Source organism: Peromyscus eremicus, chromosome 6 (assembly GCF_949786415.1).
Source record: "Peromyscus eremicus chromosome 6, PerEre_H2_v1, whole genome shotgun sequence".
In the NCBI taxonomy this organism is placed as follows: Eukaryota; Metazoa; Chordata; class Mammalia; order Rodentia; family Cricetidae; genus Peromyscus; species Peromyscus eremicus.
Window position 1 is genome coordinate 77,161,480 of NC_081421.1, and position 20,954 is coordinate 77,182,433.

Here is a 20,954-nt window from a genome sequence, read left to right on the forward strand (position 1 = left end):
GTGTGTGTATGTATGTGTGTGTGTATGTGTGTGTGTGTGTGTGTGTGTGTGTGTGTGTGTGTCTTTATTGTTGTTGTTTTTAGCCCTGGCTGGCCTGGAACTCACTCTGTAGACCAGGCTTGGCCTCAGACTCTCAGTAATCTGCCTGCCTCTGCCTCCTATGTGATGGGAGATTAAAGGTGTGCACCGCCAAGAGCACCCTCCTCTTCTAAAGAAAGATTTATATTTTCGGTGTATGAGTGTTGTTTTGTCTGCATGTGTATTTATGCGGTTTTGTACCTGCCTGGTGCCTGTGGAGGCCAGAGGAGAGAGTTGGATTCGTTGGAACTGGAGTTACTGGGGGTTGTGAACGACTGTGTGGGTGTTGAGAACTGAATCTTGGTCCTCAGCAAAAGCAGCAAGCCTTCTTCACTGCTGAGCCATCTTTCTAGACCCGTGTGTGTGTGTGTGTGTGTGTGTGTGTGTGTGTGTGTGTGTGTGTGTGTATTCATACACATGCATGTACCACAGCGAGAGTGTGAAAGTCAGAGAACAACTTCGGAGAGTGAGTTCTCTTCTTCCACCGTGTGGATCCTGGGAACTGAACTCAGTCATCAGGCTTGGTGACAGATATCCTTACTTACTGAGGAATCTCTCTGTCCCTTGGTTTGGCCAGGGAACCTTGGGAGGGGCAGGACTGCTGTGACAGCAGATGCTAGTGCCATGCTGCTTATGTCTTTTCCTAGTGTCAGTACTAAATGCAGTATCCTTCCAATGCATGCTGTGTGTTTTCTCTTGCCTTAGACATTCCTTGTGGTCCTCTTAACCTGGCTACCATTTAATGATTGCTTAGATCTCAGTTTGGTGGTCATGTCCTAGACAAACTTTTTTTGTATCCTCCCCCTTCTCCTCTTTCTCCTCCTTCTCTTGTGATGGCAGAGATTGAACTCAGAGTCTGGCACATACCAGGCAACTGCTCTTCCACTGAGCTATGTCCTCAGCCATGAGAAATCTACATCTTTTTAAAAACATTATTTTATTTTAAATATATTTGTATGGATATTTTGTCTATATGTATGTTTGTGCACCAGGTGCATGCCTGGTGCCCATGTAGGCTAGTGTTGGACTCTATTACACTCTAATAGAATTTAACTCCCAGAACTGGAGTTACAGACAGTTGTGAACTGCTATGTGAGTGCTGGGAATCAAACTTGGGTTCTCTGGAAGAACAGTCAGTGCTCTTAACTGCTGAGCAATCTCTCCAGTCCCAAGGAGCCTTCTTGATCTACCTGAACGGATCAAATCATCTGTGATAAGGTCTTGTTGATATGACCTATACTTTTTATAGCACTCACCACAATTCCAATTTTTAGTTTTGTAGGATTACTGCTTCCTTATCAAATTGAAACTTCACAAAGGCAATGTTCATATTTCATTCTGATCATATTGGTCTCCTCCATACTTTGTACATATAGCAAATACTAAGACATAAATAAACACTTTACCAAAAGACAAATAGTTCTGGCTGGCAAGATGGCTCAGAAGGTAAAGGCACTTGCTGACCAGCCTGATGACCTGAGTTGGATCCTTGGAATCCACATGGTAGAAAGAGAGAACTGACTCCTGTAAGCTGTCCTCTGATCTCCATGCATATGTCATGGCACACATAGCGTACCTCCTACTGAATAAACAAATAAACACAATTTAGAAAAATTTAAAGATACACAATTCAGCCATCAGCTTAGCAACACAATGCCTATCTAGCACACTCAAGGCCCTAGGTTCAACTCCCCAGCACCACACTCTCACAAAACAGTCACACAGCTCACAGTAGAACTGAAATTTCAAACAATGTGCTGCCTAATATTACAACCTGTGCCCTTGCTCAATGATAGCCTCCAAGTGATCTACTGGCCTTAATGCTTTAAACTTTTGAAAATTATAAAGGATAACATGTTGCTGATTGGTCAATAAATCACTGATTGGCCAGTGCCCAGGCAGGAAGTATAGGTGGGACAAAGAGGAGAATAAAGCTGGGAAGTGGAAGGCTGAGTGGGAGACACTGCCAGCTGCCACAATGACGAACAGCATGGGAAGATGCCAGTAAGCCACGAGCTACGTGGCAAGGTATAGATTTATAGAAATGGATTAATTTAAGCTGTAAGAACAGTTAGCAAGAAGCCTGCCACGGCCATACAGTTTGTAAGCAATATAAGTCTCTGTGTTTACTTGGTTGAGTCTGAGCGGCTGTTGGACTGGCAAGTGAGAGAGATTTGTCCTGACTGTGGGCTAGGCAGGAAAACTCTAGCTACAATAACATCTATACAATAAATGCTTTACACATAGGCATCAGCTTCATAATTAGTAAAAAGCAAGCATATGTATTCCTCAGATCAAGAAATAGGATTGCTGGGGCAAGAGATGTGGCTCAGTGGTCCAGTGGCTGCTTAGCATTCATGAAGCCTTGGGTTAATCCACAGGACCACACAAAAAACAGGTTTGGTGGTATAAACTTGTATTCCCAGCACTTAGGAGGTAGAGGATCAGGAGTTCAAGCTTATCCTCAGCCTAGTCTACGAGAGACCCTATCTACATGGACAGACACACACACACACACACACACACACACACACACACACACACTCACTGCACAGAGAGCCCCTGGGTGTTCTTCCCAATAATCACAGCTGACCTCCAAAAAGATAAAAGGCAACACTATCTGAGTACATTTTCGGTTTTCTGCATTGCCATACTTATTCCACTAAACAATAGTTTTTAAATATTTTTGAACTATATGTAGATGAAATTGTGTCAAATGTCTTGTGTCTTATTTGAAAAGCTTATCAATTGTGTTGCATATGGCTGGAGCTCAAGTGTTTTTTCTAGTCATTGTTGTGAATTCTGCCAAGGTTCCGTAGACGCCATTCTTGTTGTGGCGATAAAGTGTTGAAAGATGTCAAATAGTCACTGGGTATTCTAGTTGCTTTCCTGTTTCCATGATAAAACACTGACCAAAACCAGCTTGGAGAGGTAAGGGTTTCTCTAGATTAAACTTCCATGTCACAATGTCCATCATTCAGGGAAGGCAGGTCAGGAACTCTAGGCAGGAACTGAAACAGAGGGCGGAGAGGAACGCTGCTTACACTCTTGCCCTTATGGTGTGCTCAGCCCGCTGTGTTACACATCTCAGAACCACCTGCCCAGGGGTGGCACTGCCCTGGATCCTCCCTCAGTCATTAGTCAGAAAATGCCCTTCAGTCCTGCTTACAGGCCAATCTGATGGAGGTGTTTTCTCAATCAAAATTTCCTCTTCTCAGATCACTTTAGCTTGTATTGAGTTGACAAAACTACCCAACACAGCTGCTACTCCCCATTTGGTTCAGCACAGAGAAGTTTGTAGCTTTGCTGGCCTCAAAATGTAGTGGTATTACTCTTACCCTAAGCTTGTCCTTCCTTCCTTCCTCCCTGTCCCTCCCTCCCTCCCTCCCTTCCTTTTTTCCTTCCTTCTGTTGCGACCACCTCGACCAGCAAGGAAGACACAACACCGAGCTCTTCTTTCTGCCGTTTATTCAGGAGCCTTGAACAATCTTCTGACCCCCGGGAAAGCCAGCCCACGCCCTTTATAGCCACTGGGCAACCAACCCCGTAGTGCTACGTGGACAATGCCGATAGGGTCAGACATACACAAGCAAGCCAGATTCTACGCCCAAGCCAAATAAGGAGTTGTTTATCCCAGAGAACACCCGCCATCGGGACGCCGGCGCCATCTTTGAGGCGCGGCCGTGCACGGCTCTCTACATCCTTCCTTCCTTCCTTCCTTCCTTCCTTCCTTCCTTCCTTTCCTTTCTTTTTCTTTTTTCCGAGACAGGGTTTCTCTGTGTAGCTTTGGAGCCTGTCCTGGAACTCACTCTGTTGTCCAGGCTGGCCTTGAACTCACAGAGACCTGGCTGCCTCTACCTCCCGAGTGCTGGGATTAAAGGTGTGTGCCACGACCACCTGGCTTCCTTCCTTTCTTTCTTTTTAATTTTGAGACAGGGTATCACTAAGTTGCCCAGGCAGACCTTGCAATCCTCCTGACTCAGACCCTCTCCTGCTCAGACCCTCTCCTGCCCCCCCCCGTGCCCCCCCCTCCAGGAAAGTAGTTGAATCCCAGGCTTGTGTCCTGGTCTGACTGTGAGTCTATCTTTATCACACACACAGATTGTCAAATCCAGGGCCTTGCCCTTGCTAGGCAAAGGTTCTACCACTCGGGTGCTCAGCTACATCACAGCCTAGTCATTGTCTGTATATTCCAAGCTTTTGAAATGTGTGTTAACTTTTAAAAAGTCTACATTTAAAGTTTTTTTTTTTAGTTAAAAAACAATCCTTAGAACTGTTGGATACCATTTAAACAAGAGAAAGGAACTTTGTTTCTTGGGGATGAGGATTTTTATAGGAAATATGAATATTGCAGTTATTAAATATGAAGATATATGTATTACATATGAAGGATATATTGGGCTCTGATAGGAAGAACCAGTTCTAACAGCTGGATTCAAGTGCTAATGTTACTAGAAGAGTGGCTGGCATTGTCATAGCCTCTGTACATTTTATCTCTCATAGACCAGGAAACATCTTGGTTCTATATGTATTTTCAGTACTGGTACTAAGCAAGTGGTTATGAACGCAGGGCCCCCTGCATAGCAAGTGCTCAAACATTTGTCCAGCTGAAACAACGCATGAGGATGAGCTGTCACGTGAGCATGCCAATAAGCCTTTATTGAAGTAAATGTTGTATTTATTAAGGTGCAAGGTTTTTACCACAATCACCAGAATAAAGGTGTTTACCTCTAAAGCGGGTTTTTCCTGACTCTGCCTCCAGCCATTTGCTCAGGACCATCTAGTCTCATGTCTGCAGTTGTCCCAGAATGGTTTTGGCAGGTCCCTTGCCATGTCCCCGTATTTTCACACCTAATTTCAATGTCTCCTTTACTTGCTCCTGTTTGCCTGCTGCCCACCCAGCTACTCCCTTAACCCGTGCCATGGAGCACCCTTGCCTGTCTTGTTCCCAGTGACTGTCCACGCAGGGTTAGCTCTTCATGCATTCCTGTTGTTAACAGTCCTGTCCACTAGCTGTAGAGGTCTAAGCCCCTGATTCCATCCCTTGGCACTCATATGCTGTGGGATGGTCTGTATGTCAAATGTGTTGCTGATTGGTCAATAAATAAATCGATTGGCCAGTGGCCAGGCAGGAAGTATAGGCGGGACTAACAGAGAGGCGAATTGAGAGAACAGGAAGCCGGGGGAGAGAGACACTGCCAGCCGCCACCATGACAAGCCGCATATGAAGATCCCGGTAAGCCACAAGCCATGTGGCAAGGTATAGATATATGGCCGCCACCATGACAAGCCGCATATGAAGATCCCGGTAAGCCACAAGCCATGTGGCAAGGTATAGATTTATGGAAATGGATTAATTTAAGCTATAAGAATAGTTAGCAAGAAGCCTGCCACGGCCATACAGTTTGTAACCAATATAAGTCTCTGTGTTTATTTGGTTGGGTCTGAGCAGCTGTGGGACTAGCGGGTGACAAAGATTTGTCCTGACTGTGGGCAAGGCAGGAAAACTCTAGCTACACTCATACTTTCTCGGTCTTGCTGGAAGCTTAGCTTGGTAAACATCTGCATTCCCAAGGTGTCAAGAAGCAAGCTTGCAGAGCTCTAGAGACAGACAAACTCTGGTTCCATTCTCCCCTTAGTTACATAGCAATATGAAAATAATTTTATGGTTGGGGGGGTCACCACAAGATGAGGAACTGTAAAGGGTCGCAGCACTAGGAAGGTTGAGAAGCACTAGTATACATCAACGAATTTCAAAAATAAATTTGTAGTTGTCAGTATTTGATTATATGCCTGATTTTTTAATGTCTGTCTATCTAGAACCACATTAAAATCTCTCAAGTGAAAAGGAGTTGTGAGGGAAAAGAGTTCAGCATGTTCTGTTCTGTACTGTAGCATCGTGTTTCAAGCCAGAGATACTACAGTCTCATGACTTCCATTTTTCTTTCTTTGTTCCCTTTTGGAAGTGACTTAATTTATTTACTAACATTTAAGAAAAACGTGTGTAAGACTTACACTTACTGACTCTGTGAACAAGATCTCCATTTTGTTCTCATTTCTTGAAATGGACTCCAGTCCACAGGAAAAAAAAAAGGAACCCACTGTTAGCTTATAAGCATACAGAGAATCAAGTTTCTCCCATTTCCCGCCCTCTTTCAGGATCCATGGGTTGATGGCTTCCTCATCTTATCCTCTCACAGGCTCGTACATCAATTTCTCTTGAGAATGCCTCTTCAGGGGACCAACAGCCCCTACTTTGACCCCCTGACCTATTCTTTCTTCCCAAACCCCTGGTGGTCCTGCTTTTTATCTTTTGCTACTTTCTTCAGAGTTCCCTGTTTCTGCTGTAGTCTGTCAGGTTTTTGACCCTGCTGCATTCTCTGCCAGGGCCTGGGAGCTTCGGGGTTAGCAGGAAGAGAAGACTTAAAGAGAGCATTCGAGAGTGATGTGTGACCATGGGTAGATGTCACAGGAAAAAATTAAAGTCTTTCACACTTCCTAGGTTAACAGTTGTGTAGGTATTTCCTGTGTCATGCTTAGGTGATGTCGTCCTCTGTCATCAGTAAGGTAACTCCAGGAGCAACAAAAGAAAAAGCCATTCTGAAGGTCACAGTGAAGACAAAACAAGCATTGATATGCACATACATAATCTTTATCTGTGACATCTTGCCCAAAGAGTGTCTTTTAAAAAACAAACCAAATAAAATTAGTACAACAAAGAGGACGTGCTGACTCTGGAAACCTCTAGAAAGACTTGTCTGGGGACTCTCTTCAGCAGCCAGAAAACCTACGGTGACGGTGACGGTGACGGTGACGTAAAAGCTGGTGATTCTGAAGGAGCGTAAGAGCAGAGAGAGATGAGAAGCGAGCGGAACTTCAGTGGAAGTACCCTTGAAAGTTTCAACATTGTATTTATTTGCGGGGAGGGGCTGCGTGTGGTGGGAGCCCTGCTTGCAGGGGTCACTTCCCTCCCTCCGTCACTAGATCAGAGATTAAGCTCAGGTATCAGGCTTGGCCATCGGTGACTTTACCTGCTAATCAATCTCACCAGCCCACCAGAAGTACTTGATGGCGTTCCAGGTGTCTGTATCATGTTCTTAATTAAATTCCTAAGCCGGTCCATTAGCATATCCACCTTAGTGTAAAAATATGTGGTTTAGCATCTCCTGCCAAGTCCAGCTCTGAAATGCATAGAATTCAAACGATGGTGCAAAACCAGGATTCAAGAACTGCCTGTGTTGCTGGTCTGGATTCAGTAGGTTTCTTGTGTCTTATCAAACCCAGGAACAATGGTCTCTGGAGCAATACATACTGGTGCTTGTGGAGCCACAAGGAAACAAGCATAGACCGGCTACTCTATTCCAAATCCTCTACTAAAAGAGTTTCTATTCTTATACACTGAGTTGTTATAGTAATTTATTGTTACTTTATTTGGAAAATATCACTTTAATTAAATTCTATACATTTGATAGTGGTGTTCTGAATTGTAGCTCTCCACTTTCCCCCTTCTCCTTGAAGAATGACTTAGCCACCAAATTCCCCTGAGCCAAATTAAAAAAATTTTTTAAAGCAGGATCACTATGTAACCCTGGCTGGTCTAGAGCTCAGTACGTAGACCAAGATGTCCTCAAACTCACAGAGACCCATCTGTTCTGCCTCCTGAGTGCTTCAATTAAAGGTGTGAATCACTACATCTGACCCTCTGAGCCAATTTTTGAAGCCTCATTGCTGTGGAATAATCCTTCTGTACACTGTGATATGTATTAATCTCATTGGTTAATAGAGAAGTTGTTGAACTGTTTAGGGTCCCCAAGGCAGTGGGATCAGGATCTGTCCCTGGTGCATGAGCTGGCTTTTTGGAGTCCAGTGCCTATTGTAGGACACTTTGTGCCAGCCTTGGTGCAGAGAGGAGAGGCTTGGACCAGTCTCAACTGAATGTACCAGGCTCTGCTGACTCCCCATGGGAGACCTTGCCTTGGAGGAGGTGGGAATGGGGGATGGGTTGGGGGGAAGGCTGGGGGTGGGCAGGAAGATGGAGGGGAGGGGGAGCTGTGGTTGGTATGTAAAATGAATAGAAAATTTCTTAATAAAAATTTCTTAATAATAAAACAAACAAACAAAAGAAACTGATATATAGCAAGACAGGATAAAGTTAGGCAGGACAATCAAACTGAGGATCCTGGGATGAAGAAGGGCAGAGTCAAGGAGATACCAGCCAGCCACTGAGGAAGCAGGATGTGTAGAAAATGAGGTAACAAGTCATGAGCGTTGTGGCAAAGCATAGATAAGAAATATGGGTTAATTTAAGTGATAGCTAGTAACAAGCCTGAGCTACCGACTGAGCATTTGTAATTAATATTAAGCCTCAGGGTGATTATTTGGGAGCGGGCGGTAGGGATAAGAAAAGTCTGCCTACCCCTCATGATGGATTTGGATAATTTGTTGGATAAAACTTTATATCACCATGTCTTTTTCTGTCTCCTCCCTGCCACTGGTTTTGTTGCTTTAGGCAGTGTCTCTCTATGTAGCCCCTGGCTCACCTGAAACTTGCTACATAGACCAGGCTGGCCTTGAACTTCCAGAGATTGCCTGCTTCTGCCTTCTCCTGAGTGTTGGAATATGTCTGTTATATCTTTGAGTTCCTTTTTTCTCCTTCATTTTAAATCCACTTAGTAAGTCTTCCCAAGTAAACTCCTGCACAAAATTGTACATCTTCATTACCAGTGTGTAAGTATTGTATGAAATACAAGCTATTAAGTAACAGTAACAACAGCCCTCTTGATATTTTGGTTGTTGTTGCTCTCACTTGAGATATGTTTCTTACTCCTTATTTGTTCACTCTGTGGGTCAAAATGGACAATAGCCATAGCTGTGAAATGTAAGAGCAGTGCCAAGGATCCATAGCATTTATGAACAACAAAAAGAATGCCCTAGTTTCAAAGAAGTCGTATTACACGTGATGACACCAGTTTGTGAGATCTTGAAAGAATCTAGAAATCATCTTTAGAGACTTAATTGGAAAGCTCTAGGAAATGCAGTGAGCTCCAGTTCTAACTTGGGGACCCTTAGCTAAGGAGTTTGGAACTTATTTTCCAAGTGGTAAAAAAGATTTATTGAAGTTACTTTAAGCAGCATTGGAAAGATTAACAAAGCATAAATTGAATTAATTGACATAATTATTCCCAATAAATTTGAATGAAGGAAAAGTAGTGCAAAGATAAGGAGAAATTATAGGAGTTGAAGCTTGAAGGGAAAGAGTCTAAACTAAAGTGTGTCTAATAGGTTTTATATCACTGCGATGATACATCATATATTTAAGGGAGGAAACATTTGTTATGACTCAGAGCTCCAGTCCAAAGTTGCTTGGCCCCATTGCTGGAGGCCTGTGGTGAGGTGGAACATTGTAACAGTGGGGGTGTAGTGGAGCAAAGCTGCTTACCTCATGGATCCCAAGAGACAAAGAGACACAGACCAATAGAAAGGGGCATAGGAACAAGATAGAACTTTCCAGAGCATGCCCCGTGGCTTATTTCCTTAAGTTAAGCCCTCCCTTCCAGTAATACAATCATATTCTGAATTCATCAAGGGCTTAATCCACTGATTAGGTCAGAACCTTCAGAATCCAATCACTTCCTCAAAGTCCATCAGATGGCAAGCAAGACTTTAACACACAAGCCTTTTAGAGGGGGAGACATCATATCCAAACCAGCAGGAAGGAAGGCTGATGCAAGACCTTGCATGGGAAGAACCAACTGAACTGAACTTGCTAACTGTATCTGAGGTGGGAATGTGGGACGGGAAGAAGATATAGTCCTTCTTAGTTTCCCAGAGTGGGATTGCTTGGAATAAAGATAGTTCTATTGGCATTTACAAGTGGAATAGTGATGCTTTTAGTTTCAAATGTACTAAGTCAGAGAATGCAATAAGATATTGAAATGAAAATGTCTGGGACCTGGTTGGTAATTCAAAACTGTAATCTTAGTATAGAAATGTGAGATATATCCAATTAATGCTGAAAATATAATACAATTTTGGTAAACTAAATAAATCAGCAAATACTTATATGCCCTCTATAAGGGTATATGGCTACCTCTGAGGGGGGACCATATCAAGACAAGAGCAGAGAGTCAGAGATTTACAGTTTGCGTGTTGGGTATAAGGGTAAGTGGGAATGATGTGTCCTAGTTAGGGTTACTATTGCTATGTTGAAACACCACGACCAAAAGCAAGTTGTGGAGGAAAGGGTATGTTTGGCTCACAATTTCACATTGTAGTCCATCACTGAAGGAAGTCAGGACAGGAACTCAAACAGGGCAGGGACCTGGAGGCAGGAGCTGATGCAGAGGCCGTGGAGGAGTTACAGGCTTGCTCCTAATGGCTTGCTCAACCTGCTTTCTTATAAAAGCCAGGACCACCAGCCCAGGGGAGGCACTACCTACAGTGATCTGGGCCCTCTCCCATCAATCACTAATTAATAAAATGCCCTACAGTTGGATCTTATGGAGGCTTTTTTTTTTTCAATCAAGGTTCCCTCTTTTCAGATGGTTCTAGCTTGTGTCAAGTTGACATAAAACTAGCCAGCACAATGGGTCAAAGAAAGAGTAGAAACAAGAAAATGTATATGAATGAGGGCCAAGGAAAGAAGAACGTTTCAAACAGAAACTAAAGAGAATAAAGACTCAGAGAATGCTGAGGGATCTAGTCACTAGGAAGCAACTGGTACCCCTTGTGAGACCAATTCTCTATTAATAAGTGTGGAAATAATGAAGATCATTTTAATTCACTAAACATCTTCACTTGCTATCACTGTCTTCTTTTGCAAACTGGTCAGGTCTCACAAAATTCAGACCTAGTTCACATATTTTTCTTTTTTTTAATTATAGAGATGAAATTTTGGACTACATTAATTCTAGACAAGAAGCTGAAGAGAAATTATCATATCTTATCATTTCTGACCTCACATTTGGTGTTATAGTGTAACACTAAAAAATGGGAATACGATTAAGGAATTATCTTACTGTTCTAAGGGCTCTTGTCCGACCATATTAAGATCGCCCCTGCCTATCTCAGATCATATTCTACATAAAGAATATCATTCTGTTTGGATTATTACTTGCTGCAAAAGTAGGCTTAAAGTTTGAGTCACATAAAAATGCTTTGGAACTGAAGTCTCTGAAATTTTGACCGCTACAAACAGAGTGTATTTAACTTAAGCGCCATTTCTACTTAGAGAATGGACCCTATAAAGAAAGTAAATCATACTCTTGGTATCTGTTCCTTGGGTGGAGCACACACATAGCTCACTTTCAGAAGTTATTTGGTTTCTTAAATATTTAGCAGTTTCAGATCTAAGTCTTAACTGTCTGTGACTCAGCTGCAGTGTGATCTTTTCACTTCTCCAAAGTCACTCAACTATGTCATCCTTATTTCCTGTCCTGAAAGAAGCTAGCCTCAGAGGATGCTGAAAGGGTTAAGGTAGAATGTCTGAAAAGTGGAAGAGAACAGCTCTCTAGAGGTAGCTTCTTATCCCTCTCCTTACGTGTGTGTGCGCGCGCGCGTGTGCGTATGTGTGTGTGCGTGCATGCGTGGGCATATGCCCATATGTGGTGTACGTGTGTATTTGGTTGTAAGTGCAGATGTATGGAGGCAAAGAGCAACCTCAGATATCTACCTCAGGAGTCATCTACCTTGTTTTGTGAGACAAGGTCCTCACTGGGATCTGGAGCTTGTCAATTAGGCTAAGCTGGCTGGCCAGTGAGCCCCAAGAATCCACCTGCTTCCACCTCTCCAGCACTGGCATTGCAAATTGAGTTACTACCCCTGGCTTTTTAAATTTTTTTACTTATTTATATTTTGAGACAAGGTCTTTCTATGTTTACCTGGCTGGCATGGAACTATGTAGACCAGTCCACCCTCAAACTCATAAAGATCTGTCTGCCTATGACACCCAAATACTAGGATTAAAGGCATGTGCCACTAATGCCGGCCCACACTTGGCTTTTTGTGGGCTCTGAGAATCAAACTCAGGTTCTCCTGCTTGCAAGGGAGTACTTACTATACCAAACGAGCCCCTTACCTCTTTCTTTGGAAAAATTGTTCTTGGAACTGTATTACAGAAGCTGAAAAGGCAATCTACCAAGTACAAGGCAGACAAAACCTACCCTACAACCGTGGCCCAGAAGCCCAAGAATATCAAGAAAAACAGATACAAGGATATTTTGCCCTGTAAGTCCCATTTCTTCCTGTAAGCTTATACTTCCAGTTTTATCCACCTCTCCACTTTTTAACCAAGTACTTGTTCTTAATCTTAGAATATGGCACTGACAAACCAATTGTACTATTTATGACTACAAAAGAACATTCATCCATTCAAGTACTTGTTCACTTATCAAACACTTTTAACAACTACTCTTCTTGAGAACTGACTGAACCCTCGATGTTGGCCTCCTTAGTTACACTGTGTCTTTCTCTTGTGTTCTAGATGACCATAGCCTGGTAGAGCTGAACCTGATAACTTCTGATGAGGATTCCAGCTATATCAATGCCAGCTTTATTAAGGTAGATGGAGAGGAAATAAAAACACTCCATATTTTTCTGAGCACCTAAAATGGGATGGGGAGAGGACCAGGGAGAAGATGCTGTCTGTCGTCACCTCATGTGATTTCTGTTCCCTTTAGGGTGTCTACGGACCCAGGGCTTATATTGCCACCCAGGGTCCTTTATCTACAACTGTCCTGGACTTCTGGAGGATGATTTGGGAATATCGTGTCTTGGTGAGTGCCGAGTTGCTCTTTGAGCTTTGGTGGAGGGGGCAGGATGCAGGATGTGACTGAGGTTTCCCAGCTGTGCTTTTCTTATGGCTTGGTGAGATTTCAGAGTGCAGGTACCTTTTATCAATATTACGATGTATTCATGTTCAAGAAAATGAAAGCTGATACCTTGACAGGCTCTCTTGGTAACAAGAATGCTGATAAGAGAACAGGGAAGTGGGGACAGAAAGAAGGAAGAGTAAGACCATCTCCTAAGTCCACTGGGGTTTCTTTTTGTGTTAGAAAGCAAAGCCGACAGAAAAACAACACTTAATACTTTCTGACTCCGGGACTCATGCAGGACTGTCTTCTCTAACTCTGTAGATGTTTAAATTTCTGTGTCTTGCCTTCAGGTCATTGTCATGGCATGTATGGAGTTTGAAATGGGAAAGGTGAGTTGCTTTTCAGTCCTGGTAAACCTGAAGGTAAAGTCAGGGGGGCAATGGTGGTAGAACTTTCTTTAAGTGTGTCTGGGGAAAACCATACCATTTTCCCAGTTTTCAGTTTGAGGATACCACATGATGTATAGGGGGTTTCACCTCCGAGAACCCCTTTTATCCATTTTTCCAGTAACTCTTGTGCTCTAAAGTTAAAGAAAGGAAGAAAGGAAGTAAAGGAGAAAATAACGTCACTTTCTTTCTGATAATCAGATGTTTTAACTGTCCGTTAGAGACTCACCCTGTGCTACCCAAAACAGCATCCACCACCACATGTAGCTGTTAAGCACTTGCCAGGGATTGCATGGAGGAAGAACTCAATGGTTTTATTTTAATTGCTTTAAAACCAAAACTTCAGCTATTGAAAAATGTATTTTGGGGTATGTGGAACTTTTTCAAAGATAAATTTGATTTACTATAACTGAAAATATTTCCAATGAAAATTTAGCATTCTACTTGAGTGATGTGTATAAAATTTACATAAGATTTTAATATTTGTTAAAATAACAAGGCAAGCACATATGCACTATTATATCTGGATTACATGTTAAATATTTTGGTATAAATGTTGGGCTAAAACGCGTTTCACCTATTTTCATTTCATTTTTAAATGTGGTGTTAGAAAATTTAACCCTAACAGTGTGACTGGCATTTCTGTTCTAATCTACTGTGGCCATTCCGATTTGGGAATTCCAATCACAATTGGGGGGATCTAGCTCTTAACTGGTGCAACTGTTTTAGTCAACAATTTCAGGGTTTTTGAGATGCTGAACATAGGTCAGCAATCACTATTTTCAGACTCCTAGGAAGTCTATAATTCAGACATCCTTTAATGTCTGTTTTTTAACCTTTGGAGATTCCTGATCATGTTGCTAGAGTTGAATTTTAAGGGGGTTAGCCGTGCCTAACCTAAGATGAAGGACACAGAGCTGCTTCTGGATGAGAGAGTGGGTTTCATCTTGCAGGAGAGACTAGACTATATGGAGGGAAACCATTACCTTCTGTTTTATGCAACAGAAAAAGTGTGAACGCTATTGGGCTGAGCCAGGAGAGACACAGCTGCAGTTTGGCCCTTTTTCTATATTCTGTGTAAGTATGATGTGTTTCTGTTATGGCTAAGCAAAGCCTCCAGGATCTACATTTTAGAGAGCGTGCCCTTGAAATTGCTGATAATTTAATTTTCTTCTTAGGAAGCTGAGAAAAAGAAATCTGATTATATAATCAGGACTCTGAAAGCCAAGTTCAATAATGTAAGTATAGAACAGGAGTGATAAAGCTGAGATCCTACTGAGATAAGACAGGTAAACATGTATGTGTGTGACTCAGGCTGGGCATACAGTTATGGGGAGAGTTAGGGCCTTTGGTGTCTTGAGTAAGTCTTCATAGTCATAAGACACTCTGCCCCCAATCTGTTTCACACCACAGTACACACAAAAGTGATATTGGTAGTATGAATAGAGGTACTATGAACAGTGGTTAGACATTAGGGACCAACATGACAGCTGATGATGATGCCTTAGACTCTACCCTGCCTTGCTAAAGGCCAGGGGATTCAATATACCAGTATATCTGTGAACTATTTGAGACATGCTAATTTGAGGAAGATTTGGTTTGTACTATTTTCATATCTACCTCCTCTTATATAGGTGGGTTGTTAAGGATAAGACAATGGAAAACATCCTCATATTACTTTCAGTTATTTTCATAAGGCTTGAGAGGTATATAGAAGAAAGCAGAATTGCAAGAATAAAAGGCTACAGATGGAACTTAATCAGACTAACCTTTTAGTAGAATGAGGTAGAATCCTAACCTTGAATTCTCCATTTGTTCTGTCTATTTTTTAAATAGAAAACTAGAATTATTTACCAGTTTCATTATAAGAATTGGCCAGACCACGATGTGCCTTCATCTATAGACCCCATCCTTGAGCTCATCTGGGATATACGTTGTTACCAAGAAGACGACTGTGTTCCCATATGCGTTCATTGCAGGTGAGATGCTGTGAGTGAACTTTCCATTGAGAACAAGCAAAATGAGGCTGTGGTTGGGGTGCAATTCAAAGAAAAACAGTCAAGAGCTGAAGCAATCTAGTATAAATTCAACTGGTGCATTAAATTCATTTCTCTAAGATTTATTGTTTGGGTGTGTATGCACATATGTGCACCCATGTACATGTGCCACAGCCTACATGTAGAGATCCAAACACAACTTTGGGGAGATGGTTGTCTCCTTGCACCACGTGGGTTCTGGGGATCGAACTCAGGTCATTAGGCAAAGGCAGCAAGAACCTTTACTCAGTGAAACATTTTGCTGAACATAAGATTTCTTTAAAGTTATTTATGAACAGTGGTTCTGGGAACTCTCGTATGAAGCTGCCAATACCTGTGGCATGACACACATGTTCTGGGACATGGTAGGACTTGAAAAGTTTCATTTCCTCCCTCCTCAAGTCTACTAAGGGATTTTCCAACCACCGTCAGCTCTCTCTCTCAACAAGTGCACGTGCTAGTGTGGTCTTCTGTTTCAGTGCCGGCTGCGGGAGGACGGGTGTCATCTGTGCTGTTGATTACACACGGATGCTGCTGAAAGATGGGGTGAGTTTCCCAGCAAACACTTCCTGTCTTCTTGCTGCATGCATCTTCCACTTTCAGAACATCTTCACTACTCACCTTTTCTTACAGAGTGGGTTACTTGTAAATCTACCCTGCTGTATGATTAAATTAGTTTCCAAGATGGTGATTCTGAAGGTGTGGTCCCCGGGGGAGAGGGTATAGCTTAAAAATAATGTACTTGTCTTATGACAGGAGGCCCTAAGTTTGATCTCCAACATGATGAAGTACAATTCTCTGGGATCAATATTACATGAGAAATGGTTAGAAATATAAATTATGGACTCCTGCCCACTGATGAATCTAGAAAGTTTGGAGGGTGTGAGCCAACAAGGCCCCTGGGTGATGCTGAGAAATGCTCAAGTTAGAGAACTGCCGCCCTGGATTGTTTATTTCCCCTTCGTTATCCAAACTGTTTTAGCAGATGGATTCAACATACTACAATCAAGCTTTGTGCTGTTGTCTATAAGTGTGTGTGTGTGTGTGTGTGTGTGTGTGTGTGTGTGTGTGTGTGTTTGCATGGATATGTGCATGGATGTGCGTATGTGGAAATTCATATTGGGGTCTCTCTTACTTTTTTTTCTATCTTTTTTTTTTTGAGACAGAGTCTCTACTGAATCTTAATTTTGATAGGCTGGCTGACAATGGGCTCCAGGGACCCGTTTGTCTCCCTGAGCACTGGGATTTTAGATAGGCCTGGCTCTCACGTGTGTGCTTGGGATCTGAACTCAGCATATGTGCTGCCGAAGCGAGCACGGGATCTGAACTCAGGTCCTCATGCTTGCATGGCATGCTCTTTACCAAGTGAGCTATCTCTCCATCCCTAGGGGAAAAAAACATTTTTTTTTCCCAAGACAGAGTTTCTCTGTGTAGCCCTGGCTGTCCTGGACCTCACTCTGTAGTCCAGGCTGACCTCAAACACAATCTGATCTACCTTTGCCTCCTGAGTGCTGGGATTAAAGGCGTGTGCCACCACACCTGGCCAATTAAAAAAATTAAACATTTTGTGTGAGTCGGTATTAGACCTGTTTGTATATCTGTGTGCCTTTTACATGCCTAGTGCCCATAGAGGCCACAAGAGAACACCAGTCCTTGGAAATTAGTTACAGATAGTTGTGAGCTGCCAAGTAGATGCAGGGAATAGAAGCTGGGTTCTCTGGAAAAGCCAGCATTTTAGCTGCTGAGTTATCTTACCAGTCCTTAGAAATCAGTTTTTGTGTCTGTTAGGAAATGAGAAGTTTAAAATAGGGCTTTAGATTTTCTAACTTCTTTTATTTCATAAAACCTCAGATGAATTATCTATTAAGCCTTATCTTTGTGGCATTAGACATTTTATCACCATGTAAAATTGTTCAAAATTCTATTAGTCAGTCTTTTCTAGCGACAACACCAGCCTCTAAATCAGTGTTTCTCAATCTGCAGATCACAACCCCTTTGGGGTCAAATGACCCTTTCAGAAGGGTTCTTTAAGACCATCAGAAAACACAGATATTTACATTACATTCATAATAGTAGCAAAGTTACAGTTATGAAGTAGCAATGAAAATATCTTTATGGTTGAGGATCCCTATAACATGAGGAACACCACAACATGTATTAAAGGGTCACAGTATTAGGAAGGTTGAGACTACTGCTCTAAATCATGGTGAAAATTATAAGAAACTACTGGCTTTCAAAATGCATTCTTGGGGTTGGAGATAATGGCTCAGGGGTGAACAGCATTGGGCTGCTCTTGCAGAAGTTTGGTTCTCAGCAGCCACGTGTCAGTTCACAGTCGTCAGTAACTCCAGGTCCAAGGGATCCAATGCCCTCTTCTGCCCTTTGTGGGTACCAGGCACCCAAGTGGTGCATTTATATGCAAACACTCGTACACATAAAATAAAAACACATATTTTGTAGTGCATTCTTGGGGCTAGGGATATAGTTCAGTTGGTACAGTGGTTGGCTAACAATGCTTCATGGTTGATCTGTCTAAGCTGCGTAAACCTGGATCATGGGTATGGTGGCACACACCTATAATCCTAGCATTCGGAAGGTAGAAGAAGCTGAAGGTCATCCTTGGCTACACAGCCAGTTTAAGGCCAGCTTGGGCTAAACGAAACCCTGTCAGAAAGAAGGAAAGAGAGGGAGGGAAGGAGAGAGGGAAAAGGCATTCTTTTCTTGGTGTTGTTCTATATTAGAGGAATGGGCGTCACAGGAGTACAAAACTATGAGAAAACGGCACAGTTTGTTAGCAAAAAATAAAAAGGAGTAAACGAGTTTTCTCTTTGACTTGACAGATAGTTCCTGAGAACTTCAGCGTTTTTAGTTTGATCCAGGAAATGCGAACACAGAGGCCTTCACTAGTTCAAACTCAGGTAAGGACTCGGTGAAGAGATGACGGGGTGTGTCTGTGTTCACGGTGACACGCCCAGAGCTGCTGAGTGGGCAGGCGACACTAACTTGTTGCTGTGTGGTTTCCTCTAACTCTGGATTTCCCTGGTCTTCGTGCAGCCCTTGTCCTGGGTCAGGTTATTTTCATTCCTCATAGTTTACTGTCTACAATATTATTTCTTGCTTACAAAAGAAATTGAAAAAAATCAGTGAGTTTGACTTATTAGAAGGAACCGGCCACTGTTATGGGTCATAAGTTAACTTGAAGTTTTGCAGTTACAAATCCATCTACAAAACCACAGAAAATCAGGGACTTGCCATTTCTACTTCAAGAAATGATATCATTTCTACATTAGGAAGCAATGAGGAATGAAATTAGAACAAGCAGATGCCTGTCACATCTGTTACTTCTGTTGCTTCTGTTACCATTTCCTACAACCTTTGAACCCGTACTAGATTGCCCACACTGGTCCATTTCACCAGGAAGACTCTTCTGAGCCCAAACCTCTCATTGCCTATAGTATTAATTTCACACATATTTATACACCAATAACTTCACTCAACTTTATACAGTTATATATCTTTAACATGGAGCTTAGCATTTATCCACTCAGCGATTCATTCATGCATTCAAGTTTTTATTGATATTTATTATGTATAAGACATTTTTGTATATTTTTTAAGAATTGTCTTTAAGTAGAAAGACCTTGACGTGTTTCAAGTCCCTTACAAATGAACTTGCACACAAGTTTGAGATGAAGCAGTTCAAAGTGGCAGTTTAGATATTTTAATGTACAGTTGTGAATGAAGGGAAAAAATGAAGAGCTATTAATACAAAAGTGTCTGTTTGGCCCACACAGGTTTTCCATGAGCAGATTGTGGAAAAAATAATTTTTCATGGGTTGCCTGTAGGTGTTTTCTATATTCAACCATGAGGGGAAAGTTTATGTGAACTAGAAGTCTTAGATGGCTTAGTGCTCTTAGGCTTGAAAGGAAGGTAATGCATATAAATTCACAGACACCAGGAAGCATGAGCCTTCTTATATGAACTGCAGTGTTCAATTAATAAGCATAACATGTTTCAGAAAATTCCATCTCTGTCAGGCCTACTTTTAGGAGTTTAAAGGGAACCGAAGAAGCTCTCCTATTTCAGCACTCTTACTAACTATCTAAACAAATCTAACAGTTGTAGCTGATTCTTCTGACACTGCAAAATGGCAATCTGGCCAGATGATGCTTCCTGTTTGAATCCCATTCTCACTGAGTCTCTGCCTTTATCTCTGTCTCTCTCTCTGACAGGGTCTTATCTCTTACCCCAGTCTGGCTTAGAATTTAATATTGAGGGCCAAGCTGGCCTTGAAGTTGCAGCAATCCTTCTGCCTCAGCTTCCTGAGTGCTGGGATTACAGAAGTGAACCACAATTGCTGTCTACGTTTTCTGTCTTAAAAAATGATAGCATTCCATGACTATGCTGGGTGTTACAGATGCTACATTGTTCTGCTAAAAAAAACCCGTTGAAACATCCTCTATTTGTATGGGATTGTGTAAAGTATGAGAGGAAGTGCTTCAGGAAGAAGAAAGGCCAAAATGAAGTATTACAAGTATTACAAGCCATAAACCTTGTAATACATGGTAAGAATAGAGGTCTTGTTTCTCTGCATTGAACTCTTTTGTAACCACAGATTTTCAACTTTTTACTCAGTAGTTTACTTTTCTTTGGTATCTTTTTTTTTTTTAAAGATTTATTTATTTATTTATTATATATACAGTGTTATGTCTGCAGGCCAGAAGAGGGCACCAGATCTCATTACGGATAGTTGTGAGCCACCATGTGGTTGCTGGGAATTGAACTCAGGACCTCTGGAAGAGCAGTCAGTGCTCTTAACCTCTGAGCCATCTCTCCAGCCCCTTTGGTATCTTTATTAGGCCAAAATTTCAGCAACTTGATCTAAATACACTAAACTAAGTCAGAAGATTCAGTTTATAAGTCACATGTAGGAATTACTTCTGAATGGCCTTGGACAAACTGACTGTAAACAGGCATAATAGCCTTCCTACCTCATAGAGCAATTGTGAAGGTCAAATTAGAAAACATATTGAAGTTATCAATTCATATACCACCCATTACCTGATTTTTTTCCATAAATGAAGGTGATTTACTCAAGATACATCTAGAATAACATGTAAACAAAAAATGCTAGCAAAGAAAACAGAGAGATGAAAGTAAAAAAGGAAAAAGCAGGGTTAGAATATGAAAGAAACATGGCATAAAATCCTTGTGTGATAGCTAGAGTTATGTAAAATAAGTATTTCTCATAGCCTAAAAGTATATACAGATCTGCAGTGAATGATGGAGCATACAGCGCTGTTTACTGAGTTTAGTAACATGTTGATAGATGTTCCTGTTTTGAAATCAGTTTCTGTAATTCACCTGATGTTTTTGTGTTCTTCATTTGCCTGGCTTGTGATACTCTCCAGGAACAATACGAACTGGTCTATAGTGCTGTGTTAGAACTATTTAAGAGGCATATGGATATTATTGGAGATGAACACTCTGGAAGAGAGGTAATGTTGAAATTACATATTATTTTTTTCATATGTTTTTGGCCAAAGTATTTGTAGGGCTTATGTATGGTCACACCTGAATT

At 41.8% G+C, this 20,954-nt stretch overlaps 1 protein-coding gene and 1 long non-coding RNA gene across 2 annotated transcripts in view; one reads left to right on the forward strand and one right to left on the reverse strand.

The window, feature by feature from the left end:
* Nucleotides 1-20,954, forward strand: part of Ptpn22 (protein tyrosine phosphatase non-receptor type 22) — a 49,106-nt gene that overhangs the window by 3,143 nt on the left and 25,009 nt on the right. Inside the window, 10 exon segments of the mRNA XM_059266006.1 lie at nt 12,195-12,303; nt 12,560-12,636; nt 12,756-12,851; nt 13,241-13,279; nt 14,342-14,413; nt 14,515-14,574; nt 15,173-15,315; nt 15,852-15,918; nt 18,213-18,290; nt 20,785-20,871. Of these exon segments, the coding sequence (XP_059121989.1) occupies nt 12,195-12,303; nt 12,560-12,636; nt 12,756-12,851; nt 13,241-13,279; nt 14,342-14,413; nt 14,515-14,574; nt 15,173-15,315; nt 15,852-15,918; nt 18,213-18,290; nt 20,785-20,871 (828 nt within the window).
* Nucleotides 2,704-3,428, reverse strand: LOC131913395 (uncharacterized). Its single transcript, XR_009379884.1, has 2 exons — nt 3,248-3,428; nt 2,704-3,089 (listed from the first exon to the last, which is right to left on the reverse strand). It is a non-coding gene; the product is annotated as an uncharacterized LOC131913395 (long non-coding RNA).